The sequence below is a fragment of the Entelurus aequoreus genome, linkage group LG20 (genome assembly GCF_033978785.1).
Source record: "Entelurus aequoreus isolate RoL-2023_Sb linkage group LG20, RoL_Eaeq_v1.1, whole genome shotgun sequence".
In the NCBI taxonomy this organism is placed as follows: Eukaryota; Metazoa; Chordata; class Actinopteri; order Syngnathiformes; family Syngnathidae; genus Entelurus; species Entelurus aequoreus.
In genome coordinates, this window is record NC_084750.1 from 562,281 (window position 1) to 575,812 (window position 13,532).

Sequence of the window (13,532 nt, forward strand, 5' to 3'; positions counted from 1 at the left end):
TTGTTCTATTCAATATAGTAGTCATTTTGGGTATTTCTTCTTTATATGATATTTATATAGTGTCCAGCTTAGTTAATCTATAATAACAAATATTATATATTTAATTTTATTGAAGTTAAGTGACAGTTTATTTATGTTAGCCATCTTTTTATGGTCAAGTTCTCTCTGGATAAAATAAAATGGGAGCTAAATCAAGCAGTAATGAAGATGAAGAATGGAAGGTTATTATATACATAATTATATATAAATAATTAAAGACCACTTTCATTCAGTTCATTTGAGCGTAACAAAAGAAATGAACAAAGTGAAATATGCTAAACGATAGAAGAATATTAATATCAGCAGCCAATATTCAAAAATTGTGAATGTACTTGTAGAAATGTCAATGGATGAAGTGAAACAAGAGGAAAGGTGTGAAAATAATATTCATGAGCTTCTCCTCACAGGCGGTCAGGTTGACAGTAGCCTCGCGCAGCAGTCCCAGCTGCAGTCAGAGCAGAGAGGAGAGCCCCATTAGTTGAACATGGTTCATGTTAATGAACTAGAAAGAAAGAAAGTTCAGCTGAGTGACCATAATTTTTGTTGACCGCTGTAACACGCTGTATTGCACCGTTACAGATGCTTTATAGGAGACTTTGGACGTTATTAAACGCATTGTTGAGCACAATTGGACGCTATTGAAAGCTTTGGACACTTGAACTTCATGCTGTCTATTGACGAACCAAGCAAGTTTATTTTTGTACTGAAGTGTATTAATTAACTCATTATGTTCTACCTATGGTGAATGTTCATATTCATCTTAGAGAAAGCAAACCTTCAAGTTTGAGTACAGATTATGGTCAGGATGCGCTCTCCTGACCCAGCACACACACATAGACAGGAGATAGGAATATAGAAGCTGATGTTTTGGCATCTCCAAGGTAGGAGTGCCTAATTTTTGACCTGGCCTCCTCCAGGAACTGCGGTCCTGTATAATGACACTCGCTTGTAATAAAGCAACTTTTGGTTCAGTAAAGCGTCTCTTTTGATCCAGCCACACTGCCGTGTCACCCCTCTGTCTGGACGAGGATGACAAGACCAGAAATACACATCATAACTCACCAACTTGGGTTAAATCAACACTTTGTGAGTTGTTATTAATACTATGTCAGAGTTCCTTCTTTAACTCTCCAAACTGGGTGTAACTACTATGGACAAGTAGTTTTGCAAGACATGTTAATGCTAAAACTAGCTCTCCAATTAGCTGAACAGACTCAAAAACTCCATAGTGACGTTTTGGTGAATTTACCTAGGAATTTGTGAGAAACAAAAAAAAATGTTGCTTGGAGAGAACAATGACAAAATCATGTGAGAAAAAATAAAGCTATTGACGACAAGGAAATGGAACGGAACTTTTATATTAGGTTCAAAGCACGAAGCAAAAGGAAATTCCAGATCAACCTGCAACACTTGTAGTGAGCAAACTAAACCACAAGATGTCGCCATAGCATAACAGACAATATGGACTATAGAACCATACTTTACAACTTGTAGCTCATCCTATAAGGTTCTGGATCATCATTTGTCCCAAAGTAGTCTTCCTTGTCCCTCAAGAAGTCTGCCATGATTAGTAGTGTTGTTGTTGAAGTAAATAAACATTTGCATTTAATACGCCTCCTTACGGTTGTGATGACTAAAATCCGTAAATATTACACGATATTATGAATGTGCCTGTTACATTACACTTGTATACAAAACATTGATGGATGTTTTTTTTTTACAGCGCTTTATCAGCTAAATAGGGCAAAACCCACTCGTGCCATTGGTAGCTGACTCTTGCTAACATTTATTTATGAGTTAGAATGCAAAAAAAACTGAAGAACGTGTGTTGTCTCACGTAAGTATTGTGAATGATAGTGCAGGTCTCCTTTAACACAACAGGCAACAGTCCATGTCCTTGCAGATGTACAGTTTCCCTTGAGAAGGCCAAATAATACGCAAACTTACAAATATAGGAACAGGGACCAGACTATGACTGGAGGTAAACTGCTTTGTAGACTCAGATATTTATGAAATGTTCATTAAGTTAAGTAACACCTTTTTTAGTTAATCGTTGAAACAGTGAGAAACAACTCCTTGCCCACTATCTCACCAAGAATCAGAGTGACGAAGCCAAAGAAAGACTAAAACACTTTGAGGACAATTTTCAACAAGCTGGGCAGTTGGAGGAGTTTTTAAATAGACTTTGATTGTTAATTAAAATACACTTGGCCAAAACTTTGTTTTTTTACTACAGAACGCATTTTACATGCACACACACACTGCCAGGGTTCTTATGGGTGTTTTTTCCTTTTTAATGACAGTTTTTACTAATTTGAGTATTAGGCTCACAGGGTAAATGAAATTTTGACACATTGATTCTAGTATCTTACCAACTTTATTCAAGAGTACTTTACAGTACAAAGCTCCAATAAAACAGTTCTTTAAAAAAAAAAAATTGGGAGGTTGGGAAAAAAATAAGTCTGAATCATTGGAGCCAGGATGTGAAAGGTAAAATATTCAGAGGCTATAAAAGTTAGCATTTTAATGTTAGCATACTAGAAGGCCAACAGCTTTCATGTGTCAACTAGTCGTATCACTCTGACATAAATGTGAGTGAACTCGTAGCTTTGGGAGAAAGGTGGTTGTACAAAACCCAAAACCAGTGAAGTTGGCACGTTGTGTAAATCGTAAATAAAAACAATACAATGATTTGCAAATCCTTTTCAACATATATTCAATTGAATAGACTTCAAAGACAATATATTTAATGTTCGAACTGAGAAACTTAATTTTTTTTTTGCAAATATTAATGAACTTAGAATTTAATCGCAGCAACACATTCAAAAAAAGTGTGCACAGGAGCATTTTTACCACTGTGTTACATGGCCTTTCCTTTTAGCAACACCCAGTAAACATTTTGGGAACTGAGGAGACCAATTTTTGAAGCTTTTCAGGTGGAATTATTTCCCATTCTTGCTTGATGTACAGCTTAAGTTGTTCAACAGTTCGGGGTCTCCATTGTGGTATTTTAGGCTTCATACTGCGCCACACATTTTCAATGGGAGACAGGTCTCGACCACAGGCAGGCCAGTCTAGTACCCGCACTCTTTCACTATGAAGCCACGGTGTTGTAACACGTGGCTTGGCATTGTCTTGCTGAAATAAGCAGGGGCGTCCATGATAACATTGCTTGGATGGCAACATCTGTTGCTCCAAAACCTGTATGTACCTTTCAGCATTATTGGTGCCAACACAAATGTGCAAGTTACCCATGCCTTGGGCACCAATACACCCCCATACCATACCATCACATATGCTGGCTTTTGAACTTTGCACCTAGAACAATCCGGATAATTCTTTTCCTCTCTGTTCCGGAGGACACAACGTCCACGTTTCCCAAAAAAATTGAAATGTTGACTCGTCAGACCACAGAACACTTTTCCACTTTGTATCAGTCCATCTTAGATGAGCTCGGGCCCAGCGAAGCCGGCGGCGTTTCTGGGTGTTGTTGATAAATGGCTTTGGCTTTGCATAGTAGTTTTAACTTGCACTTCCAGATGTAGCAACGAACTGTAGTTACTGACAGTGGTTTTCTGAAGTGTTCTGTGGTGATATCCTTCACACACTGATGTCGCTTTTCGTAAGATGGATCGAAGGTCCGTAATATCATCGCTTACGTGCAGTGATTTCTCCAGATTCTCTGAACCTTTTGATATTACGGACCATTGATGGTGAAATCCCTAAATTTCTTGCTATAGCTTGTTGAGAAATGTTGTTCACGCATTTGTTCACAAAGTGGTGACCCTCGCCTCATCCTTGTTTGTGAATGACGGAGCATTTCATGGAAGCTTCTTTTATACCCAATCATGGCACCCACCTGTTCCCAATTAGCCTGTTCACCTGTTGAATGTTCCAAATATGTGTTTGATGAGCATTCCTCAACTTTCTCAGTCTTTTTTGCCACTTGTGCCAGCTTTTTTTGAACATGTTGCAGACATCAAATTCCAAATGATAACGATTTTGCCAGGCAACACATTTTGGTACTACTAGAATTTAGAGAAAATAGAGTGCCAGTCATCCATTTTCCTCAGCCTTCCCGGTAAGGTCTATTCAGGTGTACTGGAGAGGAGGCTACGCCGGATAGTCGAACCTCGGACTCAGGAGGAACAGTGTGGTTTTCGTCCTGGTCGTGGAACTGTGGACCAGCTCTATACTCTCTGCAGGGTTCTTGAGGGTGCATGGGAGTTTGCCCAACCAGTCTACATGTGCTTTTAGACTTGGAGAAAGCATTCGACAGTGTACCCCGGGAAGTCCTGTGGGGAGTGCTCAGAGTATGGGGTAACGGACTGTCTGATTGTGGTGGTCCGCTCCCTGTATGATCAGTGTCAGAGCTTGGTCCGCATTGCCGGTGGTAAGTCGGACCCGTTTCCAGTGAGGGTTGGACTCCGCCTAGGCTGCCCTTTGTCACCGATTCTGTTCATAACTTTTATGGACAGAATTTCTAGGCGCAGTCAGGGCGTTGAGGGGATCTGGTTTGGTGGCTGCAGAATTAGGTCTCTGCTTTTTGCAGATGATGTGGTCCTGATGGCTTCATCTGGCCAAGATCTTCAGCTCTCGCTGGATCGGTTCTCAGCAGAGTGTGAAGCGACTGGGAAGGGAATCAGCACCTCCAAGTCCGAGGTCATGGTTCTCGCCCGGAAAAGGGTGGAGTGCCATCTCCGGGTTGGGGAGGAGATCTTGCCCAAGTGGAGGAGTTCAATTACCTCAAGAGTCTTGTTCATGAGTGAGGGAAGAGTGGATTGTGAGATCGACAGGCGGATCGGTGCGGCGTCTTCAGTAATGCGGACCCTGTATCGATCCGTTCTGGTGAAGAAGGAGCTGAGCCGGAAGGCAAAGCTCTAAATTTACCGTTCGATCTACGTTCCCATCCTCACCTATGGTCATGAGCTTTGGGTTATGACCGAAAGGACAAGATCACGGGTACAAGCGGCCAAAATTAATTTCTTCCGCCGGGTGGCGGGGCTCTCACTTAGAGATAGGGTGAGAAGCCCTGTCATCCGGTGGGAGCTCATAAGTAAAGCCGCTGCTCCTCCACATCGAGACGAGCCAGATGAGGTGGTTCGGGCATCTGGTCAGGATGCCCCGAACACCTCTCTGGGGAGGTGTTTCGGGCACGTCCGACCGGTAGGAGGCCACGGGGTAGACTCAGGACACTTTGGGAAGACTATCTCCCCCGGCTGGTCTGGGAACGCCTCGGGATCCCCTGGGAGGAGCTGGACAAAGTGGCTGGGGAGAGGGAAGTCTGGGCTTCCCTGCTTAGGCTGCTGCCCCCGTGACCCGACCTTGGATAAGCGGAAGAAGATGGATGGATGGATACATTTTCTACCTCTTGTCCCTTCCGGGGTCGCGGTGGGTGCTGGAGCCTATCTCAGCTGCTTTTGGACGGAAGGCGGGGTGCACCCTGGACAAGTCGCCACATATTTGTCCAAAATCTCCCGAATGACCTTTGGAGTAGCAACAAAAGTATACACACGTTTCTCTCAAAGCAACGAGTTCAAACACAACTTCCTTTTTCTTGGCTCTCATCCAACGCTCACTTATTCACAGTCTTATGCCTTTGCAAAGTTGCAAACACACCAGATGCCACAATGACCCCTAGTGGAGTCCTCTCGGAAATACATTGTACAATTCCTTTTTTCCTACCTGGCTACATACATTTCAGAAAAATAGCTAAAAAAGTTGTTAGCATACTAATGTTAACATGCTAGCATAGTAATGTTAGCAAATTCCAAACGGCTCATTTGGAGGAAGTATAAAAGAAGGCAAGATTAATTCATAAATTAATCTGGAGACGAAGAAGTTCTGCTGGGATCATCGGTCTCCCTCCCACACACAGTTGCATTCCCTTAGAGGGTTTCTCTGGCGCATGGCGGTGACTACTGTAATCCTATTGGCCGACATCCCCCGCAGCTGGTTGATGAGCTCTTGCACGGAGGGTCCAGGCCACGGGTGTCCGTTCAGGTAGCCCCTCAGGATTAAGGAGCGCTCCACCAGCAGCTCAAGGCGCTCCAAGTGCCGCAGGCGGTGAAGGTTCAGCAAGTCCTTCTCCGGCTCCCGATGGAAGAACCTGGAAGGCGAGAAAGAAGGGCTCAGAACGTGACGTAAAAAGTCTGATCCCGCTGACTCAAGGGGGTGGGGGCTCACCTTATGCGCAGCGTCCTGAGTTGAGGGAACAACGTGGGGATGCAGCGACACAGGCTGCCGTTGGAGCGATTCTGCCCAATGTCCAGGTGCTCCAGAGACAGGCCTTTCGGAGCGATTGAGTCCAAGTCCTTGAGAGTGATGGCCACACGCAGCGTCAGGCTAGTCACGCTGGCGGGAATGGTGGTCGTGTAGACGGCCAGAGAGTTCGGGCCTGTCTTGGGAACCACAAAACATTGGTGAGAACGTCCCACAAGGAGGACTCAAATGTAATAAGCACTTATTCATCTCTTGCTTCCGGATGCTCTGTATACTACAAATGTAGGTATCGATCCGATACCAAGAAGTTACAGAGGCCAATGCTGATACTGATACTTGAGGATTTTCAAGATCAATAAAACACTGCATAGCGATGAAACAATATCTTGAAACAATATAAAGAGTATAGGTTCGCCACCACAAGCCCAGGGAGTAGGGATATATGCAGAGTACTGCACTTTTTTTGGAATGTTGCCTATCGTTCACAATCATTATGAAAGACATGACGGATGTATTTTTTTTAATGCATTCTAAATAATAAATAAATGTGATCAAAAGTCAGCTTACAATGGAGCCTATTAGAGTCGCTCTATTCTGCCTATAAAACCCGTAAAACACATCCAAACACCTCCATTAAGTTTGTATATACATGATGTAAGTATTTATGTAATGTAGTAACATTTATAATAACATTTAATATTTACCTATTTTGATCATGTTAAGCATACGCAGCGCATTAATTTGAAAAACGCATCACGACAGTCGCTTTTTTTTTTTTAACAACATTACTGATTATTACTCACTGCAGACATCGTTAGAGTCAACAAACATAATAAAACATCACTTACTGTACAATTTCTGCTGTCATTAGTATACCAACTGCTTGGATGCTCATATATTCCCATTTAGATGAAGAATGACTCATAATCCTCGCCAAGACGTCTTTTCGTGTCGTTCTCGCCAGTTACAGGTCCTAAATGGCTGTCACTGTACCAACTTGTCAGAATATGTCCTCATCCTTCTACTGTCTGTCTCCACTATAAATAGTTTGTCTGCGTTAGCGATTATAATAACAATATCACTAATACTTGTTATTATTCCAGTCCACCCATCCATCCATTTTCTACCGCTTATTCCCTTCGGGGTCGCGGGGGGTGCTGGAGCCTATCTCAGCTACAATCGGGCGGAAGGCGGGGTACACCCTGGACAAATCGCCATCTCATCGCAGGGCCAACACAGATAGACAGGCAACATTTTATGGGCCCAAAAGAGGACCTCCCTTTGGACCTCCCTGTAAGCTGACTTTTATTGACGAGTTTGAATGCTTTAAAAAAATACATCCGTCGTCATGTCTTTCATAATGATAGTGAACGATTGGCAAAATTACAAAAAAAGTGCAGTTCCCCTTTAAATACGACCAATGTATGATCCTGTAACTCCTTGGTATTGGATCCGTACCAAAATGTGGAGTATAATCTAAAACTATTGTAAAGTATCAAACAAGAGAAGAATAAGTGATTATTACATTTTAACATAAGTGTAGATAGAACATGTTAAAACAGAAAGTAAGCCGATATTAACAGTTAATGAACAAGTAGATTAATAATTTTGACAAAATAATAGAATGAGAAATGACACAATATGTTAGTGCATACGTCAGCAGACCAAATAGGAGCCTTTGTTTGCTTACTTACTACTAAAAGACAAATTGTCTAGAGTGTTCAACATCCTATTTCATGCATAAATTATTTGATTGCAATAAGAAATGTATGTTTAATAAGATTTAGTAGGAAACGCGATCATTTCAGCTGCTATGTAATTACTGATCACTTATTTGAATACAAAAATACTTCTGACCACTAAGTTCCTGCTAAAACATGAACTTTTATAATTTGAGTGACTGCAAGGCGCTGACGAGCGGTGAGTATAAGGAAATGCAAGGGCATTTACACAAATCGCTGTACAGAAAGACGAGTTGTAGAAGTGTAGCTAAATTCATGTGTAAAAAAACATCTACCGGTAATAGAGGATTCCTGCTTCACACACATCTAAATAGGCACACACGCCGATTGAAATACGGACATCTTTTTTTTTTTTTTTAAAAACACGGACAAATTAGAATCGGGATAGACTACTTAGAACACGCGCGCATATTTGATTGATCACACACACACAAACAAGTACACACGCATGTGAATTGGATTACACACACACACACACGCAAACACACAAACACACACACACACACACACACACATTTGCAAATAATAGTGCTACAATAATACTTCCAATAGAGGCAAACAGGGAAATCATGTTTACTAGCCAGTCAGGGGCCAGCACCGGCAGCCCTGCATCCTTCTGGGGCCATCTCTCTGCTTGCCTCCAAGACACACGGCCATTTCAAACTACCAAACTTACTCCAAAATTCAGACCCCAACAGTTCCCAAATGACTTCTACGTGTCAGGTGATATGTTTCTTTTGTGAATTTGATGACTACCGGTCTTCCAAAAGCCGTGTGAAAAACACAGTGCTAACTAATGTCAGTGCTTAGAAGTTGTGGACGTGGCCTCAGATCTTCATTGGTAAGTTGATGGCTTCATAGCTTCCAATGCTACAGTTGGACCGCAAGTGTTGAAAAAATATTTGATGCATTGTTGTGTGTGCTTTGTTTTACTGGTACACAAGTCAACGCAAATGTATTGGTACATTATGTTATTGTGCTTTTTAAAGTGAGTTGATTTATTGTATCAACTTTGTTTTTTGTACAGATGCTTTAAAACTGGCAGGTTAAAAACAATATGAAAAAATGGTGATATTAACCGATTATTTTTTTTTATTTTTTTGCCATATCGCTAGGCCGTACGATCTGACAATCAGCTTGAAATAACCACAAAAACGGAAGCAATAATAAAGAAAATAATAAATCAAATAAAAACAGTTATAAAAATGCATATTTTCCCATCTCTATTTACACTACATATATTACCGATAAGAGTAGCGATTAAAACTGGTATTGATAAGAATATCGATATCAGTATGGATAAAATCCTTACGATATACATCCCGACCAGGGAGTGTTCATCTTCATCAATGTGTAGTTCCCTCCTGACAACAACTCACCGATGATGCTGAGAGACTCCAAGTTCTTGAGGGGTCTTAGCCAGGAGTTTAGGCGACAATCCACGCCATCTTGAAAGTACCTGTAGCGCACCGTCAGTGACTTGAGTGAGGTCAAGTTCCACAGGGCTGTCTCAGGCAGGATGGTCTCAGGGTAGACCTCCAGCTCCAAGGTGGTCAGAGCTGGGCCGCTGTACTGAGATCCTGAGGAAGGTAAAGTCAGTTAACTGCTTATCTCTGCCTTGAAATCAGTGTCCGTGATCACATGAGGATTGTGCTTACCTGGGTGCCGAGGATCTGGTGGGCTCGGCCAGTTGTCAGGCAGAGGATCCTGCGGCTTGCCCCTCATTCCCCATGAGAGGTGTTTGAGCTTCTTCAGGTGCATCATCATGTGGTGGAAGTCTTCCAGGGGCACAGGACGAACCTCGTCCAGGTCGTAGCCCTGTTGGTGGAAGAGCAGGTACCGCAGGTTGCTGAGCTGCGACACGGCCTGAATGAAGGAGACGGTGCACGTCAGGCTGACGTTGCACACGCTCATGTGTGTCAGCCGATCCCTCAGGTGGGCGATCAGGCTGGTGCCCAGCACGGGCTCCGTCCAGGTGGTGTCCCGTACGCCCAAGTCTCTGATGTTTGGGAACTGCAGCAGGGGGTGCAGGTACTTCTGCTTGTACACATGCCCTCCGCCCACGAACACGATGGCGGTGAGCGCCGGGAGGAACTTGACGAGCCGCTGCCATTCTTTCCGTCGAAGGTGACGCACGGCCACCCGGGTCAGCTTGCGCTGGTGCAGAGTGTCCCAGAAGCCAAAGGTGTAGCGGTCGAGGTCCCTCAGCACCACCGTGTACCTCCTCCACAGGTACGGGTGGTCGACCAGCTTTTTGAAGGCCCTACAGCAGCAACGAACGGCGTGCTTTTCCTCCGTGCTCAGGTAACCGAACACAGACACCCAGAGCTCTGGCGGAAGACCCAACATCTTCTCCCCGGCCAATCAGTGGCGGGAATGCGGCTCCCTCATGTGAGCTAGATGTCTAGCGTAATGACAGCGGTAGAATTCACCATTAAGTGCCGTTGTCACGTGATCAAATACTGTCTAAACGTTCCACTGCTGATCCTTTTAGAATGTGGAATGGTTGACTTTTGTTATTTGTAAGCATAATTTTAAACACAGTATTGTACGCCTGCACTACTTCAGCTCCCCTGGCTAGGTCATGTTAGCTAGCCTAGCATGCATTGCCCACTACTATATTCTACACGTAGCTTAACTGCTTTTTTCTCTTTTCAGACTACACACAACAATCAACAAAACAAAGTTTCGCAAGCGAGGGCTAAATAACGTTTTTATTTTATTGTAGCAAAGTGCTGGCTTTGTCGCCATCAAGCAATGACAACGTCAGAGGCCTACTGTGGTTGTCACCATAGACATCATACATGAATAGAGACGCCGCATTGGCGCCTACAGCGCAGGAACTTCAGCCCGCTATATTTTATACTTTATAAAGAGTCTTAATTTTCCCTTGGGGATTAATAAAGTATTTCTGATTCTGATTGTAAATACAGTGGGTTATAAAATGTGTGTTTCAGTGCCTGCTGGTCACCAAACACTGCAGGAACGTAGCAACAAAATTCACAAAATAAAAACATGTTTTACTGTAAGTTTATGAGCTGGTGTATGTTTAGAACTATAGACAGACATTATTTTGGCTTATTTCGTCAGAAAAACTAACGTCAAAATGACAGCAATCGCATGCATCCGGGCACAGCCGCACACGTCCTTGGTAGCAAACATGGCGCCTCACGTTTAGTTGGCCATACTCTCTTTATACACCACTCTGGCAGTTACCATGAATTGATTTGCGTGGACCCCGACTTAAACAACTTGAAAAACTTATTCGGGTGTTACCATTTAGTGGTCAATTGTACGGAATATGTACTGTGCAATCTACTAATAAAAGTTTCAATCAATCAATCAAAAGTTATGTTTGTGTCCGCCTATACAGTTACCATGTTTTTTGTAATCTTTATACTACTAACAATGCCATATAAAAGATAACATACAAAACAAGCGTTATCTAAAAAATACAGTGTTTTGAAACCGGATGGATTCGTACAGAAACCTTAACGATGTATTCAGCAGCCTTAAATTGCAAAAAAAAACATTTGTTTTATACTTTTTCTACAGTAAATATTTACAATTTTAACGTTTATGTTTGTAAGGCTGCAGATAAATATTGAGTTATAGTAAATGCCTCGTTTAAAAAAAAATCAACATTTAAGAAAATAAACTATGGAGTGGGAGTCAGTGGCGCCCCCATGTGTCATTCTTTACAATAGCAGAAGTGTTTTTTTAAATCTACCCCTTGCTCATTTTTATTTTATTTTTTCTTTATACAAAACATTCAAGTACCAGCGACCGTGACGTCGCAAAAGCCCCGTCGTTAAATATTGCAAGTCCAAGAAGTGACAATCTTCGCGCATGCGTGTGCCGATCGGGTTTTTGTACTTGTGACGCTGGTCGCCGTGCTAAAGATGGCGACGTCGGACAGCCTCGCGCTCAGCTACCTGCGGTCGCTACTTAGACTGGTCGACGACCGACGCGACCCTGCAACTTCTAAAATGGTCTATTTGTTGAACTCGATAGCGGGAAAAGGTCAAATGTTAAATAAATTACCACAGGGCCTCTCCCGTCGAGTAGGATGTCATCCTCACGTCAGCCGAACATGAGCCGAGTCTGCATCCTTCGCAGTGCACGTTTGTGGGCGCTGACGTAAATTCAAAAACGCGTCCTTTGAACAATGTTCTTCCTTAGCTTTTTAGTATACATAATATTGAATACTTAAAGTAAATAATTTTACTTTAAAGACTGCACGTTAACTATCTCGCTCTGCGTTTCCACACTCCTCTACCTTGTTTCTCTTTCTTCTCCTTTTTCCGGTGTACTAGGGCACATGGGTCGTATACTTAGCTTGCAAGGTGCGCACTGCCACCTACTGTGCTGGGGGTATGTACTGCAGCATGTGCCGAGTTGCAATCACGTGACCGAGAGGCGCTGGTCGATGGTCTTTTTTTAAACTTTATTTTAATAACAGTATAATGCAAACATTGAACAAATTAAAGTAACGATTATCAAGTATGTAACAAATTAACAGGAAGTTGGAACACACAGACATAAAGGAAAAACAAATAACAGAAAAAAAACAAGAAACATAACGTGCGACGGATAACACTACAATAAAATAAAAGCAAATAAAAGTATCAGGCTATACACTTACATTTTATTTGGTTTTGTGATTTTTAGAACGTGGGAAGTTATGGCCTTTTTGTTTTCCTTTGTAATTATTAGTGATCTGTACATTTTTTTTAATTCAGAAGAAAACACAAACATATTTGGTTTGTATGCTACTACTCTGGATTTATGAATATAACATTTACCTAAAAGACATAATAACAGTTTGATTGCATTCTCCACCTCTTAATGAAGTTTTCAATGTGAAAACAAAACCATTTCTCTTTTTAACTCAAAAATTGTATGCCAAATACTGAACAGAACAAATGAGAGAAGGGACAATCAAAAACAAATCTGTATTTGATTATTTTTCAATATGATGATAGGCTCCAGCACCCCCCGCGACCCCGAAAGGGATAATCGGTAGAAAATGGACGGATGATGAAATGTGCATTCTGCAGAAACATCCTGCATACATTTGGATAGATTTGAGTTACATGGGTAAAATGTATGAATTATTTTGATGTGTACTTATTTCATATTATTTGGGATGAAAAATCTGTTATGTCAAAATGTTCCTGAAATCAGTATGAGGGAAGGAGTTCCTCCAGAATGCAACAGCCTTTGGTGGACAACTTTTATCTAAATCCAGAGAGTTCCTTCTGTGTTTGTTGTTACATTTTTGATCCGGGAAGTTTATTCCAGCTATCATTATGCCTGGCAAAACACCTTCCAGCTGTTCACCCTGTAGAGAGGATTTAACAAGTTGAAGAAGCTAGGCGGGGATGCCATTGATCCATTTTTATAGGCAATAAGACCAATGTAAAAAAAAAAAGTAATATAATCAAATTATATTACATTCCTATCAATGAGAAAAAACATATTTTTTCAACACATTGTTTGTGAAACAACATTTTGTCTCTGTGTAAA

The 13,532-nt window shown here is 41.9% G+C and overlaps 3 protein-coding genes across 5 annotated transcripts in view; 1 reads left to right on the plus strand and 2 right to left on the minus strand.

Annotated features, from left to right (window-relative positions):
* Positions 1-13,532, minus strand: part of LOC133635751 (uncharacterized) — a 283,249-nt gene that overhangs the window by 145,986 nt on the left and 123,731 nt on the right. The gene's annotated exons all lie outside the window — the stretch shown is intronic.
* Positions 1-13,532, plus strand: part of LOC133635752 (zinc finger protein OZF-like) — a 99,991-nt gene that overhangs the window by 21,480 nt on the left and 64,979 nt on the right. The window lies entirely within an intron of this gene.
* Positions 2,385-12,321, minus strand: LOC133635782 (uncharacterized). 3 transcript variants are annotated; one of them, XM_062029063.1, is made up of 5 exons: positions 12,283-12,321; positions 9,662-10,407; positions 9,383-9,583; positions 6,226-6,436; positions 2,385-6,148 (listed from the first exon to the last, which is right to left on the minus strand). In XM_062029063.1, exons 2-5 carry the CDS (start codon positions 10,350-10,352, stop codon positions 5,893-5,895), a joined length of 1,359 nt encoding a protein of 452 aa, XP_061885047.1. In that variant the 5' UTR covers positions 10,353-10,407; positions 12,283-12,321; the 3' UTR covers positions 2,385-5,892. The 3 variants fall into 3 exon arrangements, with proteins under 3 accessions (XP_061885047.1, XP_061885045.1, XP_061885044.1); XM_062029061.1 differs by having other exon boundaries at positions 12,048-12,296; XM_062029060.1 differs by having other exon boundaries at positions 9,662-12,296.

Coding starts and splice junctions, on each gene's coding strand:
- LOC133635782 (XM_062029063.1), bottom strand. CDS start 10,352: ATGTTGGGTCTTCCGCCAGAGCTCTGGGTGTCTGTGTTCGGTTACCTG. Junction 9,584..9,661: donor ACCAGATCCTCGGCACCCAG/GTAAGCACAATC, acceptor TACCTTCCTCAG/GATCTCAGTACAGCGGCCCA. Junction 6,149..6,225: donor CTCAGGACGCTGCGCATAAG/GTGAGCCCCCAC, acceptor CTCGCCTTCCAG/GTTCTTCCATCGGGAGCCGG.